The 17,943-nt window shown below is 50.7% G+C and overlaps 7 protein-coding genes across 7 annotated transcripts; 4 read left to right on the top strand and 3 right to left on the bottom strand.

Annotated features, from left to right (window-relative positions):
* Positions 1–300: 300 nt before the first annotated feature.
* On the top strand, positions 301–1,058 carry BKA67DRAFT_657412 (uncharacterized protein; the record flags this gene model as incomplete). The annotated part of the gene is made up of 2 exons (XM_046107109.1): positions 301–962; positions 1,034–1,058. 2 exons carry the CDS (start codon positions 301–303, stop codon positions 1,056–1,058), a joined length of 687 nt encoding a protein of 228 aa, XP_045959741.1.
* Positions 1,059–1,298: 240 nt separating this feature from the next.
* Positions 1,299–2,374, bottom strand: BKA67DRAFT_238791 (uncharacterized protein). The gene has a single exon (XM_046095670.1). It carries the CDS (start codon positions 2,037–2,039, stop codon positions 1,539–1,541), a length of 501 nt encoding a protein of 166 aa, XP_045959740.1. The 5' UTR covers positions 2,040–2,374; the 3' UTR covers positions 1,299–1,538.
* On the top strand, positions 2,365–5,875 carry BKA67DRAFT_560810 (methionyl-tRNA synthetase). The gene is made up of 12 exons (XM_046102484.1): positions 2,365–2,711; positions 2,796–2,873; positions 2,933–2,988; positions 3,135–3,539; positions 3,665–3,699; positions 3,875–3,919; positions 4,041–4,085; positions 4,138–4,253; positions 4,378–4,508; positions 4,567–4,596; positions 4,655–5,000; positions 5,055–5,875. Exons 1-12 carry the CDS (start codon positions 2,522–2,524, stop codon positions 5,549–5,551), a joined length of 1,974 nt encoding a protein of 657 aa, XP_045959739.1. The 5' UTR covers positions 2,365–2,521; the 3' UTR covers positions 5,552–5,875.
* An 838-nt stretch (positions 5,876–6,713) lies between these two features.
* Positions 6,714–8,016, top strand: BKA67DRAFT_560803 (family 92 glycosyl hydrolase). The gene is made up of 2 exons (XM_046102483.1): positions 6,714–6,999; positions 7,059–8,016. The coding sequence occupies exon 2, from the start codon at positions 7,185–7,187 to the stop codon at positions 7,611–7,613; it is 429 nt and encodes a 142-aa protein (XP_045959738.1). The 5' UTR covers positions 6,714–6,999; positions 7,059–7,184; the 3' UTR covers positions 7,614–8,016.
* Positions 8,017–8,055: 39 nt separating this feature from the next.
* Positions 8,056–8,226, bottom strand: BKA67DRAFT_515520 (uncharacterized protein; the record flags this gene model as incomplete). Its single annotated transcript, XM_046097733.1, has 1 exon — positions 8,056–8,226. A coding segment is annotated over one exon (171 nt), but the record flags the coding sequence as incomplete, so codon positions are not given.
* Positions 8,227–9,791: 1,565 nt separating this feature from the next.
* On the bottom strand, positions 9,792–12,583 carry BKA67DRAFT_515934 (uncharacterized protein; the record flags this gene model as incomplete). Its single annotated transcript, XM_046097767.1, has 2 exons — positions 9,792–10,682; positions 10,730–12,583. The coding sequence occupies 2 exons, from the start codon at positions 12,581–12,583 to the stop codon at positions 9,792–9,794; spliced, it is 2,745 nt and encodes a 914-aa protein (XP_045959736.1).
* Positions 12,584–14,287: 1,704 nt separating this feature from the next.
* BKA67DRAFT_560795 (chaperonin 10-like protein) lies at positions 14,288–16,156 on the top strand. The gene is made up of 5 exons (XM_046102482.1): positions 14,288–14,563; positions 14,645–14,774; positions 14,863–14,998; positions 15,100–15,737; positions 15,792–16,156. Exons 1-5 carry the CDS (start codon positions 14,543–14,545, stop codon positions 16,010–16,012), a joined length of 1,146 nt encoding a protein of 381 aa, XP_045959735.1. The 5' UTR covers positions 14,288–14,542; the 3' UTR covers positions 16,013–16,156.
* The last annotated feature ends 1,787 nt before the right edge of the window (positions 16,157–17,943 follow it).

Raw genomic sequence — 17,943 nt, 5'->3', positions numbered from 1 at the left:
ATAGCTACTATCTTGGTTCAGTAGTTAAGAACAATACATATTCGTTCTGTGCTAGTCACTTGGATGTCGTATATTCGAGTGGTACAGCGATCCGTTTTGGCGAGTGGCTTGGTTTGGTGTTGTCAATTGCATGATTGTGACTGGTCGCAAGCAAACCAGTTTGTGACGAGCTGTAGCCTGTAACACCGGCGAAACACCGGCTATCGTGACTTGGGACTTCCCGAACCTCAACCAAGCTTCAACCTCATCATCCGGAAGGTTCATCGTCAAACAACGAATTGCTCCGTGAAATCAGCCACTATGGCGTCCAAAGCAGTCACAAAAGCTGCCGGAGGCGTGATGAGCATCAGCCAGGTAATTAACATCCAGCTCCCCGTCCAATCCGGTTCGCCAGAGAGCCCACTCATCAAAACAAAGCATACTGACGTCTTTGGTCTCCCCAAACAGAAGCACACCCTCCAATCGACAGGAATCTGGGAGCGCATCCGCCGCGCCTTCGCCGTCGACCCCAACCGCAGCTCCGGCGTGCCTCTGAACCCCTTCTTCCGCACCCCGAACCCGGGCAGCAACCCTCCCCTCGGCTACGACGACCCGGTCACGGTCCCCGCGGGCGACATCGCAGACAACCCGTACTGGAAGCGGGACTCGCGGCGCGCGTACCCCAAGCTGTCCTTCGTGAGCCAGGCCGACGCCGTCGCTCTGCTGGGCGTCGGCAGCGCCGCCACCCCCAAGCAGGAGCTCGTCGGCGAGGCCGGACAGAACGCCCTTGTGGCCGCCAAGAGCGAGGGCACCGAGGGTGGTCTAGCGCGCTACTTTGAGGCCAAGGGGCCCGCGGTCGCACAGGAGCTGCTGGTCAACGGTCTGCCGCCGTTGCCCAGCGGTCAGGCCCTGAAGCCTGATGGAAGCGGCCAGTGGGAGGCGGCCCCGTACGAGTTGAAGGAGGAACAGTCATATTCCGATGCGTGAGTACTAGTTTCCATCCGAGCGGGCCTTACGAAAAATTATGGACAGAAGATATGCTAACAGCCCACAGGTACCCCTGCCGAGTGTTCAAATAGACAAAGATCCAGAGAGGAGGGAGAGAAAGCAATTTGTACATATGACGGCATGGGTTTAGATTTCATCACGGGCCGGCTATGCTCAGAGTCAAACTGAGATCATATTTCCTATCGTTCCAACTATCATTTGTCTAAATCTAGCAGAACCCGTGAATCCGTAGGCTTCTCACGTTTGTCGTTTGACCAGCCTAGTTTGCACCCTTGGTGAAGGATTGTTGGATCTGAGGACGAAACTGCGCCCGAATGTCCCTTTGCAGACTCGGACATATGATTCCTTACCGTAAGACTAAGACTCAGTGTCTTCGGTAGCTGTGCACGACCTGTTCGTTGGGCGGGAGGATTTGACTTGGCCAATGACGTGCGCTTCAGCGAACGAATGCCCTTGCGGTGCGGTGGTGAGGCAGTGCAAGTCTCTTGGGGGGAGACTGCAAGCCGATGGAGGTGTAGGTGTAGGTTTCCATTCGAGATGGGAACTCGGTTTCATATCTCATTTCGAGGTGGAGGTGGACTTTGTTTGGGATCGGCCTTCTCAGCATCTTCCCCGAGCATCCTCTCTACGATCTTCAGCTTTCCCTGAGCCCGCTTGAAGCGATCATCAAAGTCGTTGACGGCCTCGTCGTTATTCTCGGCAGACAAGGTCCCGGGCTCGACGAGTGCATGTAGTGAGCTGACGTTCTTTTCTAACCTCGCATTGCTGGCCAGTGGTGGCAGTTGCAATTCTGCGGCTGCCTGTCTTGTAGAAGATCGAGGCCCACTCGCTGCACCGGCGGCTCCGCGTAGATTGGACAGGCGGTTGGCCCAGACTATGGCTTTGCCCTGTAGACGGCCTGCCTCTAGGAACTTCTCGTAGCCCGACTTGAGCCCGACAGAGCGACCTTCGATCTTGCCAGATTGGTAGCCATCTTCATACCCCTGAGTATACCCCTGTTCATAATATCCGTCCTCCAAATTCAGGACGTCTTCAAACGGGTCCGACGCCATTGTGAAGGTGTTTCAGTAATCGTTTGACAAATCACGACTGTAGATGCGAATGGAGTATGAGCCTGCACAGGGACCCTTCAAAGACCATGAGATCAGTTTAGGCTGAGGTGTAGCAGAACAGAAACTGCTGAGCAGCCAACAAGGACAAGGCTGAAGGATGCTGAGGGCGCGGAAGGGCGCTGAAGGGCGTGGCAAGGCGTGCTGAATGAGTAAGGCGATGGAGGGGCAGTTTTGGGCTTTTGCGCGTTCGCTCTGCTCTTTCGGATCACCCCGCCATTGCGCAGTGCAGAAGCTCCAACTAAAACTCCCCCCCGCCAAACAATAAGGGTCCGATCCCTCTCACACCATAAACCTCGCCGTGACTCAGAAGTGTTCGACCGCAATCGCTCGTGTGACCTGAGATTTCCTGCATTCGAGTACCGCATCCCTTCCTCCGCTCTGATTCGGAATCTGTTATTGAACTCTCGCGCCCACCGGCAACAATGGCGACCCCGAAAGTCATCCTCCCGGAGAAGGGAAAGCAGAATACCCTCATCACCTCTGCGCTTCCGTACGTGAACAACGTGCCACACCTGGGAAACATCATCGGCAGTCTTCTCTCCGCCGACGTCTTCTCGCGATACAGCAAGCAGCGAGACCGACCAACATTGTACATCTGCGGCACAGACGAGTGTAAGACACCTGCGGCTCCAGAAGTACTCTTGGCACCAAACAAATATACAAGAAGAAGTAATTGCTGACTCAAGATGCGGGCAGACGGCACCGCCACCGAGACCAAAGCTCTTGAGACGAAGCAGACCCCCCAGGAATTATGTGATGAATTCCACGTCAAACGTAAGGACCCTTTGAGTCTCCTCGTCCAAAGGTATAGTCCAAGCTAATCCCCCTTCCAGACGCCCACATTTACGAATGGTTCGAGATCGGATTCGATTACTTCGGAAGAACAACCGTATGTACAAGACACGACCTGCGCCCTCCAGTTCGACCTGTCATTCGAGAAGCTCAGTATTAGTCTGTGGTCTTGCCAGACTCGTGATAAATACTCAGCGTCGTCATGGAAAAAAGACAGCTAATTAAAGTGTTTTCGTAATACAGACCGCCAAGCAGACCGAGATCGTACAGGATATATTTCTCAAGCTGCACAAGAACGGCTTTCTCGAGGAACGCACCACGACGCAGCCCTTCTGCCAACATGAAAACCATCAGGCGTTCTTGGCCGATCGATTCGTCGAGGGCACCTGCCCCAAGTGCCAGTACGAGGACGCAAGAGGAGACCAGTGCGACAAGTGCGGCAACTTGCTCGACCCTCTCGAGCTGATCAACCCCAAGTGCAAGGTCGACGGGTCCGCACCTGTTCCCAAGGAAACTACACACATCTTCCTGCTACTCGATAAGTTGTCGCCCAAGGTCGAAGAATGGTTCGAAAAGTCCAGCCAGGAGGGTCAATGGGCCTCAAACGGCATAGCAATTACCAAATCTTGGTTGAACAGAGGACTTGAGGTATGCGACTCCCATGTCCTTCATCACATTTCTTGGCCGTTGCCTCTCGCCGTCTTGGGAGGCGATTTGAACCTGCCCCCTGTCTTTATTAAAGGGAGAAATACTGACTTCTGATTCTCATATAGGGCCGCTCGATTACTCGTGATCTTAAGTGGGGAGTGTATGTACATAAATCAAAATACACCCTCAATTTCCCTTTGTTATTCGACGAGATACCAGTCGATAACCTTCCCGGCCTGTCTCTTGAGACGTCAGACTTGTGGTCTGGCTCAAGCCAGAACCCTAAGAATGCCCTCATTGCCATGGAGAAAAACCAGCTGACTGAGATGTTGTAGTCCTGTACCACTACCTGGGTACGAAAAGAAAGTGATTTATGTCTGGTATGTGATTCCCAGAGAGCCTTTACCACTCATTTTCAGCTGTCCCTTTTGTTGTCGCAGGAGCCGATTTGAATCCATTTTTGCCCCTGTCTAGACAGATAAATACTAACTTCTGATTCAGGTTTGATGCGTGCATTGGATATCCCTCAATCACAGCGAATTACACGTAGGTGTCTTGAAGATTGGCCCTGGAGCATGGCTGACAATATTGAAAATAGCGATGAATGGGAACAGTGGTGGAGAAACCCCGATGAAGTCAAGCTTTATCAGTTCATGGGCAAGGACAACACGCCATTCCACACCGTCATCTTCCCGGCTACACAGCTGGGCACCGGTATGCTGCTCCCATAATCTTCCACTACTGTCCTTGGCCATCTTCCTACTGTCTTAGAAGACCGCAAAACGACATTTGTGTGCGTATTCGAGTACAGTATTGCTAATCCCTGGCTGTTGTATAGGCGACAAGTGGACGCAACTGAACACTCTCTCAACCACGGAGTATTTGAACTACGAGACGGGCAAGTTCTCCAAGTCGAGAGGCGTTGGTGTCTTTGGCGATACGGCACAGGAGATCGGTATCCCGCCTTCAGTAAGCAATATCAGGAGCGTCAGGCTATCTAGACTAAACAATTACTGACTTGAACCAGGTCTGGAGATACTACTTGCTTGGAAGCCGGGTATGTACACTAGACTCTCTGAATTGTTACGGTTTACTAATCTTTACTGAATTTATAGCCGGAAACTGGTGACACTCAGTTCCTCTGGTCAGATTTTGTGGCGGCCAACAACAACGAGCTCCTTGCCAACTTCGGCAACTTCTGCAACCGTGTTATCAAATTCGTCAACGCTAAACTGGATGGTGTCATTCCTGACTTCTCAGTAACCTATACTGATGATAGTTTCGATTTCCCGGGCTGGATCGACGAGGTCAACACATCTCTCAAGGAGTACATTGACCTCATGGATGGTGTTCACTTGAGAGCTGGTAGCAAGAAGTTGATGGAGATCAGCTCCAAGGGTAACAATCTGCTGCAATATCGTCTTGATAATGCTGCTCTAGCCGAGCACCCCGAGCGTACCAGTATGTATATCCTCATGTTCGGTGGCATTGAAGTAGCAACTGACAATTATAAAGAAACCGTCATCGGTCTTGCACTGAACCTGTGCAACCTCCTCGCTTCAATTGCATCTCCATATATGCCCTCAACCTCCGAGGACATCGTCAAGCAGCTCAACACTAAGCTCGCCTTCATTCCCGACACCTTCCATGCCGATGCCTTGAAGCCTGGCCACAAAATTGGCAAAGCAGCCTACCTCTTCTCGAGGATAGACGAGAAGAAGATCGAAGAGTGGAAGGTAAAATACGGTGGTACACAAGCTTCTCGCGCCGAGGAGGAGGCCGCGAAGCTGAAGAAGCAGCAGGAGAAGGAGCGCAAGAAGGCCAAGAAAGCTGCCAAAAGAGCTGAAGAGAAGGCTGGTGCCGCTGCTGAAGCCGGATCGTCAAGCGAGCAACCGAAGATTGACGGCACTGTGAGAAACCTACCTATCCGACAAAAGGTACTAGACAAGGAGGGTCCTCTGACGACAGACGCGAGCATTGTACCAGAGTCGACCGCTCCCAAGACCGAATAAGGTACGGGTTCTGATGGTAAAGAGGCACTATGATGAAATAAAGAGATAATCAAAGGTGGTTCGGCGTTTGGGGATAAGCTCGATATGTATTCTGGTCCGTGGGCATAAGAAGCGTGGATGGAGCGATGATATGGATCTGGGCGACTAGATAGACGGCATTGAAGCGAGGCGCGTGCGGTGCTGAGAAGACAGCTTGGTCTAAGCTCTTAGATAACACAAACATGAATTTGCCAATGTACTGAGGGTATGTGAGTGGTACATCTTTGTTTGCAACCCTGGGCATTCAGATGCACGGCTAGATACATGTCCCATTGTCACTTTTATCCTGTTCAACCTTTCATGATGAACACCGACATTGCCATATTCCGCTTACGGACTTCAGTATAATTTATGTTCTTATCGTACGTCCTACGTTTTCCCCCCAAAATTTAATGTTAACCTTGTTTTTGATCATCTCCTAATTAGGTCTGGTATATGCGAGTAACCTTGCCTGGCACGTTCTCACCTGCAGCTATTTCCCCGTAAACGTCACTACCCGCTCCCGATCTGCATCTCACGATTTCGATCGCACTTTCGAAATGCAATACGTGATTGGTGCAAACCCAATAACATGGTGCTAACTCGTGGAGAGAACACAAAGTGAGCTGGGGCGACTTGAACCACATCTGGCCCAACCTTCGCCCTGGCCACGTCGTTGTATCGAAGAGTTTGATGCTTCGGTTGCTAAAATATACACGATCGTATACTATTGCCTGGAAGAACAAGTCGAATGCCTCACTTTTAGATTTGCCAATACTTTATTTTCTTGTGACTTGGTGATTAAAACCACCCATGTTTTTTGTCGACTAGTCTAGGCTCTTATTCGAAATATCCAAGGGCTGGCTCTCATGGATTGTCTTGTCGATAAATCTTGATCTGCGGTCAGTCGTTGTCACAGAACATTGGATATGACTTCGTGGATCCCCCGACCGCGACTTGTAATGGCGGTGGTCGTCTCTTTACATAAAATATTCTCCTCACGGACCAAGTAATAACTATATTTCAGATCATGTCTTTGCCGGTGTAACCATGCCTTCGGTATAACGCCCCAATAGTTATTTGAAGTCTGATGACTGATGACGGCGGGGTGTAGGTAGCCAATGATTGCAGGCATGACAAAGGCAGTAGCCGATAGCACAGAAGATAGTTGGGGCAGGTTTGCATCTAATAGTAGTCCGATATCTGGGTTCTCTCACGTGTATGACTCTTGCACCGGCGGCGCTCAGTCCTTATAGGTTCTGCGCAGGAGCCCACCGGAATCTGATTCACTGACTTTCGTGCCAGAGCAAGCTTCCCCATATTCACGTACCCCCGGCTACAGGGGTGATGACATCAACGGATGTGTATTCTATAGGGTCGACCGGTTCGTTGTGCCCGTCTAAGGTAGTGTGGCGGCACCGAACTCGAATCTGGTATCAGGGGTGAGACAACAATTATCAATCATACGGCTCTGTACAAGTTCACTCACTTTGGAAATACTGCTAGCGATGCAACCGTGGACGCTCCTCTCAACCCCTTGTTCATCATTGATCTCACGGACCTGCCTGATACGCGGGAAAGTGGCTCGGCTGCAGTAGATCCCAACACTGGGCGGATGACGGGCACTCTAGCTGCCGCGGAAGAAAGTTGGAAGGAAAATCTGTCGGTCATACGTATCAACGCAACAGGTGTTGACGATTCGGTACATACCATCTTCTGGAGCGGCACCTATCGCGCTATGCTGAGTCCACAAGACTATACCGGCGGAACCCCACTGTGGGAGAGCGACGAGCCTTACTGCGACTCCTATCATGGCACCCGGGACTCGTTCAGGAGTATTCACCTTTTTATTACGCTTGACGACCCTCATTCGCAAACCCAGAGGATTCGATCGCTCATTGAAATATATCGACACGAGGGATGGCTGCCGGCTTGCCGCATGTCGCTCTGCAAGGGCTTCACGCAGGGCGGATCGAATGCTGATGTGGTATTCGCCGACTCCTTTCTCAAGAATATCACCCTACATGTCGACTGGGCGGCATGAAACGAGGCTCTCGAGAAGAGCGCCGAGGTAGAACGTCCAGTCTGGGATCTCGAGGGTCGCGGCGGGCTCAGGAGCTAGAAGAAGCTGGGCTAACCTGTACAGCTTGTTGAGTGCTACTATTTATGAGATTCCTGATACGTGATGTTGCTATTGGGATAATACTACTAAGGCCTTTTTCTTCCCTCAGGACAGCTTATTACCGCAACCGTTCGAACGTCATGGTGGCAGTTGTTAGCTACGAACATAAAAACCCAAGACATGCCGATTAGGCATTATAAGCAATAGCAGGTAAGAGATGATCGTGCTAAGTGTACATGACTATGTCTGAGAATGCTCAAGGGTGATAAAGGTATCAATTACATTGGCAACGGTCATGTTCGTAAGCTAATTTATTTTCCTACTGTGGACGATAGGGGGGAGTATGGTCAATTCATTGTCACGTTCATCTATGGATCTCCAGCATGATCGCTTCGTAGGCTAACCCGTCAGCGTTAGAGGCCTGCATCTCTATCCTCATCCCGCTCGGGCATCTTCTCAAAGTGTCTTCGCCAATAGCAGCGGCCATCTTCTGTTTGATACTCGCATCATTGAGTATCCAGAATATGAGAATGACCTAGTTTCTGGATAACGTTCAATGTTAGTCAGTACGAATGTGGAGAGGATATATAATGACAAGTGGAGGTTGACCTACCTCTTTTCCCTGCCCGAGTTATATTCCAAGTTGTATCCAGCCCAGCACCACTCATCTTCGGGGAGACTAGAAAGGAACTCGTCATATTCCTAACTTCTGGAATTTATGTCGATTACAAATGTTTTAGTATGTGCTATCGAGCTTATGAAGGATGTGTTGCACTTCTGAAAAGCCGCCACGCAGTCGTCACTAAATGAGACACCGGCCATATTGTTCGGTTGTGAGGATACTTAATAAAGTCGTCTTAGTGACCTTCCGTGGCGCGTTCAAGTAATTCCCCTAACTGTGAAAAACAGCGTGTAACATAGAGTCGGTCTGAGAATGATACGAGCCATGGCAACCCTATAACCCTTTGCAATGGGCAGCGGCGCCATGGCGCGTATTTATACACGAACTAGTGAGTTTAGGATCAATATTAAATAAAATATTCGCGCTTCATCACACTGTGCGCGTGTCCATGACAAATGGTGTTTCTCTAATACAAGATAGACAACAAAATGCCGATCTCTCCTGACATAGTTCCGAGGACCTACGCCCATCATCATCAGGAGCCTATGCATTCAAAGACGACATGAGGAAAATATTCGATTCTGCTGATTATATGCGACGTCGATGTCACTGATAGACATACGGTACTAAAAATCAAGAGAAGCAAAATAGGCAGTTTACCACGGAACTCGCTGAAAAGTTTCGTAACTATGCTGGTGTAGAGTTTCACGACATGTCGGCGACAGAAACGACATCATGGTAAGGGTGAACGATAGGGGAATGATACTTACGGTCCAATCTTGTTTGTGTAGCGACGTGTTCACGTCAGCTGGTTTGTTATATGGGCAAACGTGATGCTCCACTTTAGACAGGCGTTTGTTAGGTGTTGTTTTTTCATGTGGCGACGTAATGCGTCTAGCCAAGTGTTGTTAAGTGTTTGTTCTTTCATGGGGCGACGTAATACGTTTAGTCGAGTGCCATACAGCGACTGAAGAAGCCTCAATGCTTTCAGGATCTTCTGGTGTTTGGCAGAATTGAGCCTGATCCCTATTGAATGTGTCAACATAAGATGCGCGCTGCTGAATCGGCCATGATGATGTTTCTGTTTTGGAAAAAGCATGCGACTAGATCGGCATAAGCATACATCGTGTAGAGCCTATAATTCTCGATTAAGCCTGTGGATTGATTAGCTAGTCCGTCAACTACTCAGAATTGACCTTCGTGCCGCCGCTACTTTGGAACAGTCTATAAGTAATACAGCTTGATAAGGCAGCCACCTCTGAATGTTGGGTGATATTTGACTGTGCCTGGCTGGGTTATGTGGTCAATGCAAGGGAACAAACACTACTTCACAAATACAAGAGTCCCGAGAGATGTGTCTTCGTGCGTCTGCATTTCTTCTTCTAGTGGTATTAGTCCAGTACATTTTGTCCATCCTCCAAACGCCGTCTCATGCTTGCTGAAACCCAAACAACCAAATTGCCAAGACTCGGCCTATTTTACACAATGATGCTGTCAGCTTGCTCGAGCCAGATGTTGGCAATGTCCTTCGTCAGACCGAGTCTGATCTTCTTGAGCACGTCTGCCGAGGTGCTTCCTGCGAGCACATTTGTACGCCAATCCCAAGTTCGCTTAATAGGACCTTTGAGAACACCACTTTCCCTAATGGACTTGTGCAACTGCGAAGCCATCATGGAGCTCCCAGTCATCACAAAGCTCCCACCAAGAGATCCAGTCGACTTCTTAATTAAATCAGCTGGTGTGGAGCCCTTGCCGTGACCAGAAGACATGACAATCTGAAAGAACGCATCTGCTGCATCATAAACTCTGGAGCCGACAGTCTGGATATCTTCGACTGCTTTCAGTAGAGTAGCGAGCTGATCTTGGGTAAGAACGGTAGGTGTTTGGTTGACGAAGACGGAAGCTTCACCGAGTAAAGCTAGAATAAAGTCCTCGCTGACCACTGCATCGCGTGTATCGTCATACAAACCACCACGAATATTGTCATCGGCGCTGGCAACGACGAAAGATAAAGCCGTTGCAGCTTGCTGCCGTCGCGTGAGCGACCGAGAATTACCTATGCCATTGCCATCTCTGAGTTCATAGAATTTTCGTAGGGTAGCGTATCCGCTGAGCATCTTACCAAGCAGCTCTGCAGCTTCAAGATCCTGTACGGCGAACTGCTCAAGAGTTGCGGTACGCTCCTTGAGAACCAATCGAAGTCGATCGTCCAATTCGCTTTCCGGAGGGTACGTGGTAGATTCAGCTAGGGAGATCGACATGAGCCCGTTAAGCACATCTCGAACCTTGCCAGGCCGGTGAGCCAATGCATAGTACCAAAGCATATCACCGAATCTGTAGGTATCCTCCCTCAGGATGTCACCATATCGCTGCGAACTGTTAGTAACGACCTTCAATCATATTATTGCTTACATACCTCAGCTGTATCCTCGGCGAAGTTGATCATGCCGAGGTCGTTGAGAAGTGACCACATCTTGTTGACAGTTGCTTGACTATCAGGCTCAAGCTGGTCAAGTATACTTTGCAATAGCTCGTTAACCAACTCCTCGGAGCGGGCGGCGTCATCCATTCGTCCGACAACTTGAACAGCCAACTCCCAGCCTTCTCTTGTGACCGGGGATGTTACTCCATTTTTCTTGGTGATACGCCCGGTGAGTTGCTTGATGTCGTTTAGGCCGCGTGCGTAGTGGTTTAGCGTGGCGTCTTTAATGCCATCTTGATCTCCCCTTTCTGGGGTTCTGTCGAGGCCAAATACCTCAAGATCTTCCTGGCTGAAACTGTTCGGCAGATCAATGAGGTCTGCCTCCGAGACGGGTAGCCAACAGCCTAGCGAAGCTATCTCGGCCACAGCTGATGCGATGGGAAGTGACCAGGCCCGCAAGAAACCAATGATACCCTCTACATTGCTCTCGAAAATAGAAGCAATGCATACTTCAACGGGATCGAGCGAGTTGAAGTGGAAGTCGGAGTCCATAGCAGCGCGGAAGGACAAGGCGAGGCGGTCGAGCCAGTCATCGTCGCCGCTAGGTTGAACTGCTAAGGAGTGTGACCGTGATAACGACATGCCTAGCTTTCGGTTGCTGTGGCCATCATCCCACCAACCGAAGAGGCCGATAGTCGCTTCACACCAATCTTGGGCAGCTGCTGTAATGGCTTCGGCTTCGCCAATGAGAATTGAGTAGAGCGATTGAAGAGCTTCGTAGATATCCCACGGCAATCGGCTCTCGGCTTTCCTTGCAAGCCCCGTAAGAGTTCTTGGGTTGGATACTTCGGGGTTGCCAAAACGAGTATTTGGACGATGCGGCCTATCCTTTCCTTCCGCAAAATTGATCAGGTTCTCTTTCGCTGCCTTTGCCTTGATTCGAAACAGAGTCCAATCGCTGCTGCGGATATCCCAGTTTTCGTCTTTCATGCCCGGACAGATGTCCATGATTGAGCAGACGTCTTCGACAACGCGGTTGATATTCAGTAGAACTTGACCAGTGTAGGCCTTTTCGGCCCGTGTGCCTTTCTTGACCTGGTCCCAGTCTGCTCGTCTTAGTAGAGAGGCTGCGGCTTGAACATTGCCTCGAATCAGAGACATGTAAACTCCTTGCCAGAACAGGCTATGAGCAGCAGGTGCGGGCCGATGGCCTTTGATGCTTTCTATCTGATCTCTACTTGGGTCATGATAGTCATCTTGCCATTTGAACAGCACCAGGGGTAGCGGTACCACCTGAGTCCCGCCAAATTGGTTCCTGAGGAGGGGCGTGTGGTGAATCCGGAAGACCATTGATGCTATCCACGATGCCTTCTCGAAGTCAGGCTCGTTGGGTCCTGGTCCAACTTTTGCTTCATGCTCCTGGTTGCCCTTGGGAAGAGAAGCCGAGTAGGGCTCCCAGACATGCTCGGACAAGCGGTCTGCTGCAGTGGCCAAATTCTCCTCCAACCTTTCCTCGTCGTCTTCGGCGCCAACACCCTCATTGAAGAGTCGGCTAATGATCTCTTCAGTAGGTAGGATGATGTCCGCCGGCTCGGTAATCTTAGCATATCCCATTTGACCGTAGAGGTCCTTGGCAACAGCGGCAAAGTTGAACTCGCGCCTAGGGCCGGATATGGAGCGCATGGCTGATGCGCGGAAGATATCGTCGGCCTCTCTCTGCATTCGCTCGGTAGCGGAGGGCATGGCAATGTCCATGTTGTCGACACCAAATGGGTCTTCAGTAGTAGCATCGGCGATTTCTTGTAGGAGTTCCTCCTCGATGTCATAATCGTCACCTTCAGCGTCCATCTGGTCATCTTCGGGCAGTTCGTCATCGTAGTCCTCCTCCAGCTCCTCGTCTTCGTCTTCGTCTTCTTCGTCTTCGTCCTCTGCGTTGGTGTTGTCCAGCTCGGACTCGTCTTCGGAATCGTCAAAATTCATGGCATAAGTTCCGGAACGCTGAGATGGGATAATATCCTCCTCCTCCTGATCGTCATCGTCGCTGAGGTCGTCCAGGACAGAATACGAGTGCTTGCTAAGCCCCGAAGGCTGTCGGGCGCCAGTACCACGAATCGAGCTGGCCAGTGGCCCTCTGCTTCGAGGCTTATGTGAGCTTCCCAGGTTCGGTCTTCCGAAGTTGGGGGGCTTGGGTTTGGTGGTTCCAGTCATGGCACCAATGGAGCTCTGCAGGAAGGAAGGTGAAGGCTCGCCCGCCGGGGTGAAGGATGGTGCAGAAGACGGTGGCGGCGGGGGGCCAGCAGGCGTTGTCGTAGGATGGTCCCCCCCGAAAGAAAACAAAGAAGCAGCTGCAGCCCGTTGTTGTTTCCTCTGCGGAGTTGCAGGCGAGCTTGAATCGGGCATCCTGAACATGTTGGCGTCTGGAATGCTGTCCGGGTTCGAAATTGCACGTTGAGACCAAGGTAAACACCTGCCAAAGCTGGATTTCTTTTCTAGAGCTTAGCGTCGCATGAAGAATTATCACAGGCGATTGATCTCTTGGAATCAGCTGCCTCAATTGCGAACACTCCCCGAACAGAAAGGAGGAATTTAGAGCTGTGATGGAAATTTATTGATTCGCGATAGCTTGTAGCTCTAACTCAGGCGTAGGCGCGGGCATGGGCAGAGGCACAGGCGACGCGATTTCAAAAGTTCTCAACTTGCAGCAAGCTCAAGTGGTAAACGTGCACGGGCCAGACAATCCCTGTCCGCCAAAGCTTTTCTGCTCTTCGTTTTCTTCAGCAGCTGTGATCCGTGGAGTTCCAACCACAGTATAAAGAATAGCTTCACCCCGTTTGTACAACATCAAGTTTGAGTTCATGTAACCGGGCTGACCCCATATGGTTTGGAGTTGTCATCTGAGAGGCCCATTCTTTTGCAATCTCTCCGTGGTCCAAGGGCTTAAAAAGGCCAGTCGTTCTTCCAATCTGTGCTTTGTGTCCCCAGGTGTTTTGGACGAGATGAACATACTCCATGTTCGGAACGCCGGCAGGAAAGGTTTCGTGTGTACAAACAAATCATAGTCTTGAGTCACAGTGCCACCCCAGTTATGAGGTAGTGCGTGGCGATACCTTGTTCTGATTTTTATCTTCGAACACAGCGACATTGAATCACAAGAAGCCCAAGATCTCGCGCTCGCCGTGCTCGGCTTCGTTGTATAAATTCCGTGAGTATTTGCAGAGGTGGACAAGGAGATATCTCGGGCTTTGGGTCCTCTATGAGAATGAGTCAACCGGCGTGTGAGATCTGCTTGCTTGCTATACCTAAGCCGCTTACTAATTTCGAGTCTCTTTGGCGAGTTCGCGAGGCGATCTGAGGTGGGTTGGTCGCGAGTATCTCGCAAATTCGCAATGCCATGACCGGCCACTTATTTGACCATTGCCTGCGGGCTGCGAGACAGGAGATAAGCGGTTAATTGCCGTTACTCGTGGGGGCGGAACTGGAGCCGATCACATGGTCAGAGCCAGTTGAAGAGGAGCATTTCGAATTACAGCAACAAGTGACATCAATACCAAGAATGCCATCTCATCTGGCCCCACCAAACATATCGTGTAGGAATAAATATCCTTTTGGGCGGGGCTCATATAGATCTCCGCACGGAAACCAGCTTCATACCCGCAAGAGCTACACCTATATTAAATTTAGGCTTTGGGTTCGGCAGTACCAATCTTGCACTCTGCTTGAACACATATAAGACTGCGAGCCCCTGACTGACCGAACCCGATCACATCAATTGTCTTATTCATCCTACCATTTTTCTACTCGTACACGATGTCTGACACAGTTGGCAAGGTCCGTCGATTGCCCCCGTTCTACCCCGCGCATCGCGTGGAGGGGCAGCAGCTTGGAAAGCTAACTCTAAAACCGTCATAGACCATTACTTGCAAGGCCGCCGTGGCATGGGAGGCCGGCAAGCCGCTCAGCATTGAGGATATCGAAGTCGCACCCCCCCAGGCTCATGAAGTCCGTATCCAGATTTACTACACTGGAGTTTGTCACACAGGTGCGTTCACCCAGCTTCCGCATTGCCAAGCGCGAGAAGCCGAAGCATGTCCGAGAGACCCGGAACTGATGTACTTTCCCCGCTCTAGATGCGTATACACTGTCCGGAAAGGACCCCGAGGGTGCATTCCCTATTGTCCTTGGTCACGAGGGTGCCGGTCTCGTCGAGTCGGTCGGCGAGGGAGTTACCAACGTGAAGCCTGGCGACCACGTCGTTGCTCTCTAGTATGTGGACCCTTACCGATTACACATGCCCGGGGCTCACTCCCGAGTCTTCCCCAGTCACGTCACGGCAAGACATCCGACTAATCTTAACCCTCTCGCAGCACACCCGAGTGTAAGGAATGCAAGTTCTGCAAGTCAGGAAAGACAAATCTATGCGGCAAGATCCGAGCGACACAGGGTAAGGGAGTTATGCCTGATGGCACCTCCCGATTCAAGTGCAAGGGCAAGGACCTGCTTCACTTCATGGGAACCTCGACCTTCTCGCAATATACCGTGGTAGCAGATATCTCCGTCGTTGCCGTGCAACAAGATGCTCCTATGGACCGAACATGTCTGTTGGGATGTGGTATCACAACGGGTTACGGTGCCGCCAGAATCACTGCCAACGTTGAGGAGGGTTCAAATGTCGCTGTTTTCGGCGCAGGCTGTGTCGGACTCTCTGTCGTGCAGGGTGCCCTGGTACAAAAGGCGGGCAAGATCATTGTTGTCGATGTGAACCCTTCAAAGGAGGAGTGGTCCAAACAATTTGGTGCTACCGATTTTGTTAACCCTACGAAGCTCGGCGACCAAAGCATCCAAGACAAGCTCATCGAGATGACAGATGGCGGCTGCGACTACACCTTTGACTGCACCGGTAACGTCGGTGTCATGAGGGCGGCTCTTGAGGCCTGCCACAAGGGATGGGGCCAGAGTATCATCATTGGTGTTGCCGCTGCGGGCCAGGAAATCTCTACTCGACGTAAGTGCTCTAATCTGGTTGTTTGTATTCGGATACGATACTGACAGAATTTAGCATTCCAACTGGTCACTGGCCGTCAATGGAAGGGATGCGCTTTCGGTGGTGTGAAGGGTCGTTCTCAATTGCCTGGCCTGGTCACGGATTACCTCGAGGGTAGGTTAAAGGTTGATGAGTTCATCACCCACAGAAAGACGCTGCCCGAGATTAACCCTGCATTTGAGGTAATGAAGGCAGGAGACTGCATTCGTTGCGTGGTTGACATGAAGAACATTTAAAAGGTTGAGTGCGAGTAGAAAGCCATAATGCAGGCGGTTCATTAAAAAATGAGGAGAAAATGTACCCGGATGGCCATCCCACCACGCCTGGCTAGCTTTTCGCAATACAGAAGTAAAATTAAAAAAAAAAAAATTTCTTTCCAATTTTTTAACTATCAAAGAAGAGTTTACATCGCACCCTCATGGTATCTTCGTTTGTGTTTGAAGTTTTCAACTAATTGCCTAGTCATACGCACGAGCGCTGGTATAAAGAGTATGCGCCACCTCTGGTGAAGACGTTGCCCGTACTTCCAAACAGCAGTGGGTTATAGATTTCAGCGAGGAGCTTGAGAAATAGCTTTGCCACCCAGGTTGATCGGAACACCAATACCAGAAGCAATGTTACTTTTTCCACGAATTCGTGACGAGTCCATTGCGACAATGCTGTTGATGATATTGATAGAAGGTTGGCGGTTTTGTACGTCGGACGCGGCGCATCTATGCAAATGCTAGCGCTATCGTGATCAACCTAAATCCTGGCTGCATATATCCATGACAGGGTCTGGACCTGAACGGGACTGCCATGTGACGGATCGCCATGTCCCTCGCTTCGGGAAGAACTCGTAGCAAGATCTACTTGGTACGAGACGACTGCAATGCACTGAGTTCGGACTACTGCGTGAGCGGTGCAACCACGACTTGCTGTCGTCGGGCGTTGATGGCGTGGTTACCAGAGGATCGAGCCATAGGCGGCTTGCCGATCTCCAACACCTTAGCGGCTTGAGTCATGGAGGTCGGGCATGGCCGCTACATGGTGAGACAACACGGTGCTCGAGTCGTGTTCGATGCGTGTGTTGGGCAGTATATCCTAATGTAAGAGCTGCATAACATGGCTCTCGAATGGCTATAATAGGTGTCTTTAGTTGACCGCTCAATGAGATTAAGCACCTTGTCCTTCTTGGCTTTGCTGATGATCAAGAACAACGTATCTGCCAAAGCGATACAATGACAATTTGCTCCTATTAGGGCGTTCCATACGCTTTGCCAATATGCACGAACATTCCTGGAGTAATTTAAGCGTCGATCATAAAGGCGAGGCGGCAGATCCGAGCCGCCATCACTAGAACCACGATTCAGAAACCCTGGACCGCATTGTTGGTTCGGTAGTCTGTGGCTTTCGGCATGCAATTTAGCATACTTGAGCAATGCAAGGTATCACATCATGTATTTGCGACCGCATTGCACAACAGTCTTGGGGCTTCCGCTCACATAAGCCACAATCGCAAGGTCTTGCATGGAGTGTGCACAAACTGCGATGCGCCGTGCAGCACTATAGTTACGATCATCATCCGGCAAATGACGAGCCGCACGAGAAGATGACACTGCATGGTCTTATCTTAAAGTCGTGAATATGCACCAGGCTTCTCGAATTGAGCTAGGGGCCTGCAGTGCGAGGCACAATGTATAGACTTGATGTCCATCTGACTACGGCCACGACACAAAAGACCGGGTCCCGATTCAATAGTCAAGAACCGGTATGAGCGAAACAAACGGCTTGCTACCCTTTAAGCAGAGACGGGGCAATGCATCGTGAGCGGCTCCTGCGGCGCGAGTTGCTATTTCTAGTTAAACCTGGAGTGATGAGACTACAACGATAGGCGAGACAGAGATAGGTAGTCGGTCGACCGGGATGGTTGGTTGTCACGAGCATATCTGCATCTGTATTTAGAGTCCAACCCGGACCCTCGTATACATAGCCGTCTCACCGTCCCATCACATTTCCTCTTGCTCCCCTTCGTCTTCCTGAAATCCGCTTTGCAGGTTTCAAACTACGAACGATCTTGTCCAGAAGAAACAAGGCGTCCCACCAGCCTGAACTGCCAGGCCGAGCCGCATCTGAATACCTGCATCTACCAACCCCCAACGGCTCACAGGCAGATTACCGAGGGACC

This window comes from Truncatella angustata, assembly GCF_020726525.1.
Source record: "Truncatella angustata strain MPI-SDFR-AT-0073 chromosome Unknown BKA67scaffold_3, whole genome shotgun sequence".
NCBI lineage: Eukaryota > Fungi > Ascomycota > Sordariomycetes > Amphisphaeriales > Sporocadaceae > Truncatella > Truncatella angustata.
This window is presented reverse-complemented; position numbering and strand designations above follow the sequence as displayed.

Bases quoted from the DNA above. Each gene is read 5' to 3' on its own strand.
- BKA67DRAFT_238791 (XM_046095670.1), bottom strand. From the start codon at position 2,039: ATGGCGTCGGACCCGTTTGAAGACGTCCTGAATTTGGAGGACGGATAT.
- BKA67DRAFT_560810 (XM_046102484.1), top strand. From the start codon at position 2,522: ATGGCGACCCCGAAAGTCATCCTCCCGGAGAAGGGAAAGCAGAATACC. The intron at 3,700-3,874 runs GTATGTACATAA...GAGATGTTGTAG, and splicing joins CGTGATCTTAAGTGGGGAGT to TCCTGTACCACTACCTGGGT. The intron at 4,254-4,377 runs GTATGCTGCTCC...GCTGTTGTATAG, and splicing joins GGCTACACAGCTGGGCACCG to GCGACAAGTGGACGCAACTG.
- BKA67DRAFT_560803 (XM_046102483.1), top strand. From the start codon at position 7,185: ATGACGGGCACTCTAGCTGCCGCGGAAGAAAGTTGGAAGGAAAATCTG.
- BKA67DRAFT_560795 (XM_046102482.1), top strand. From the start codon at position 14,543: ATGTCTGACACAGTTGGCAAG. The intron at 14,564-14,644 runs GTCCGTCGATTG...AAACCGTCATAG, and splicing joins TGTCTGACACAGTTGGCAAG to ACCATTACTTGCAAGGCCGC. The intron at 15,738-15,791 runs GTAAGTGCTCTA...GACAGAATTTAG, and splicing joins CCAGGAAATCTCTACTCGAC to CATTCCAACTGGTCACTGGC.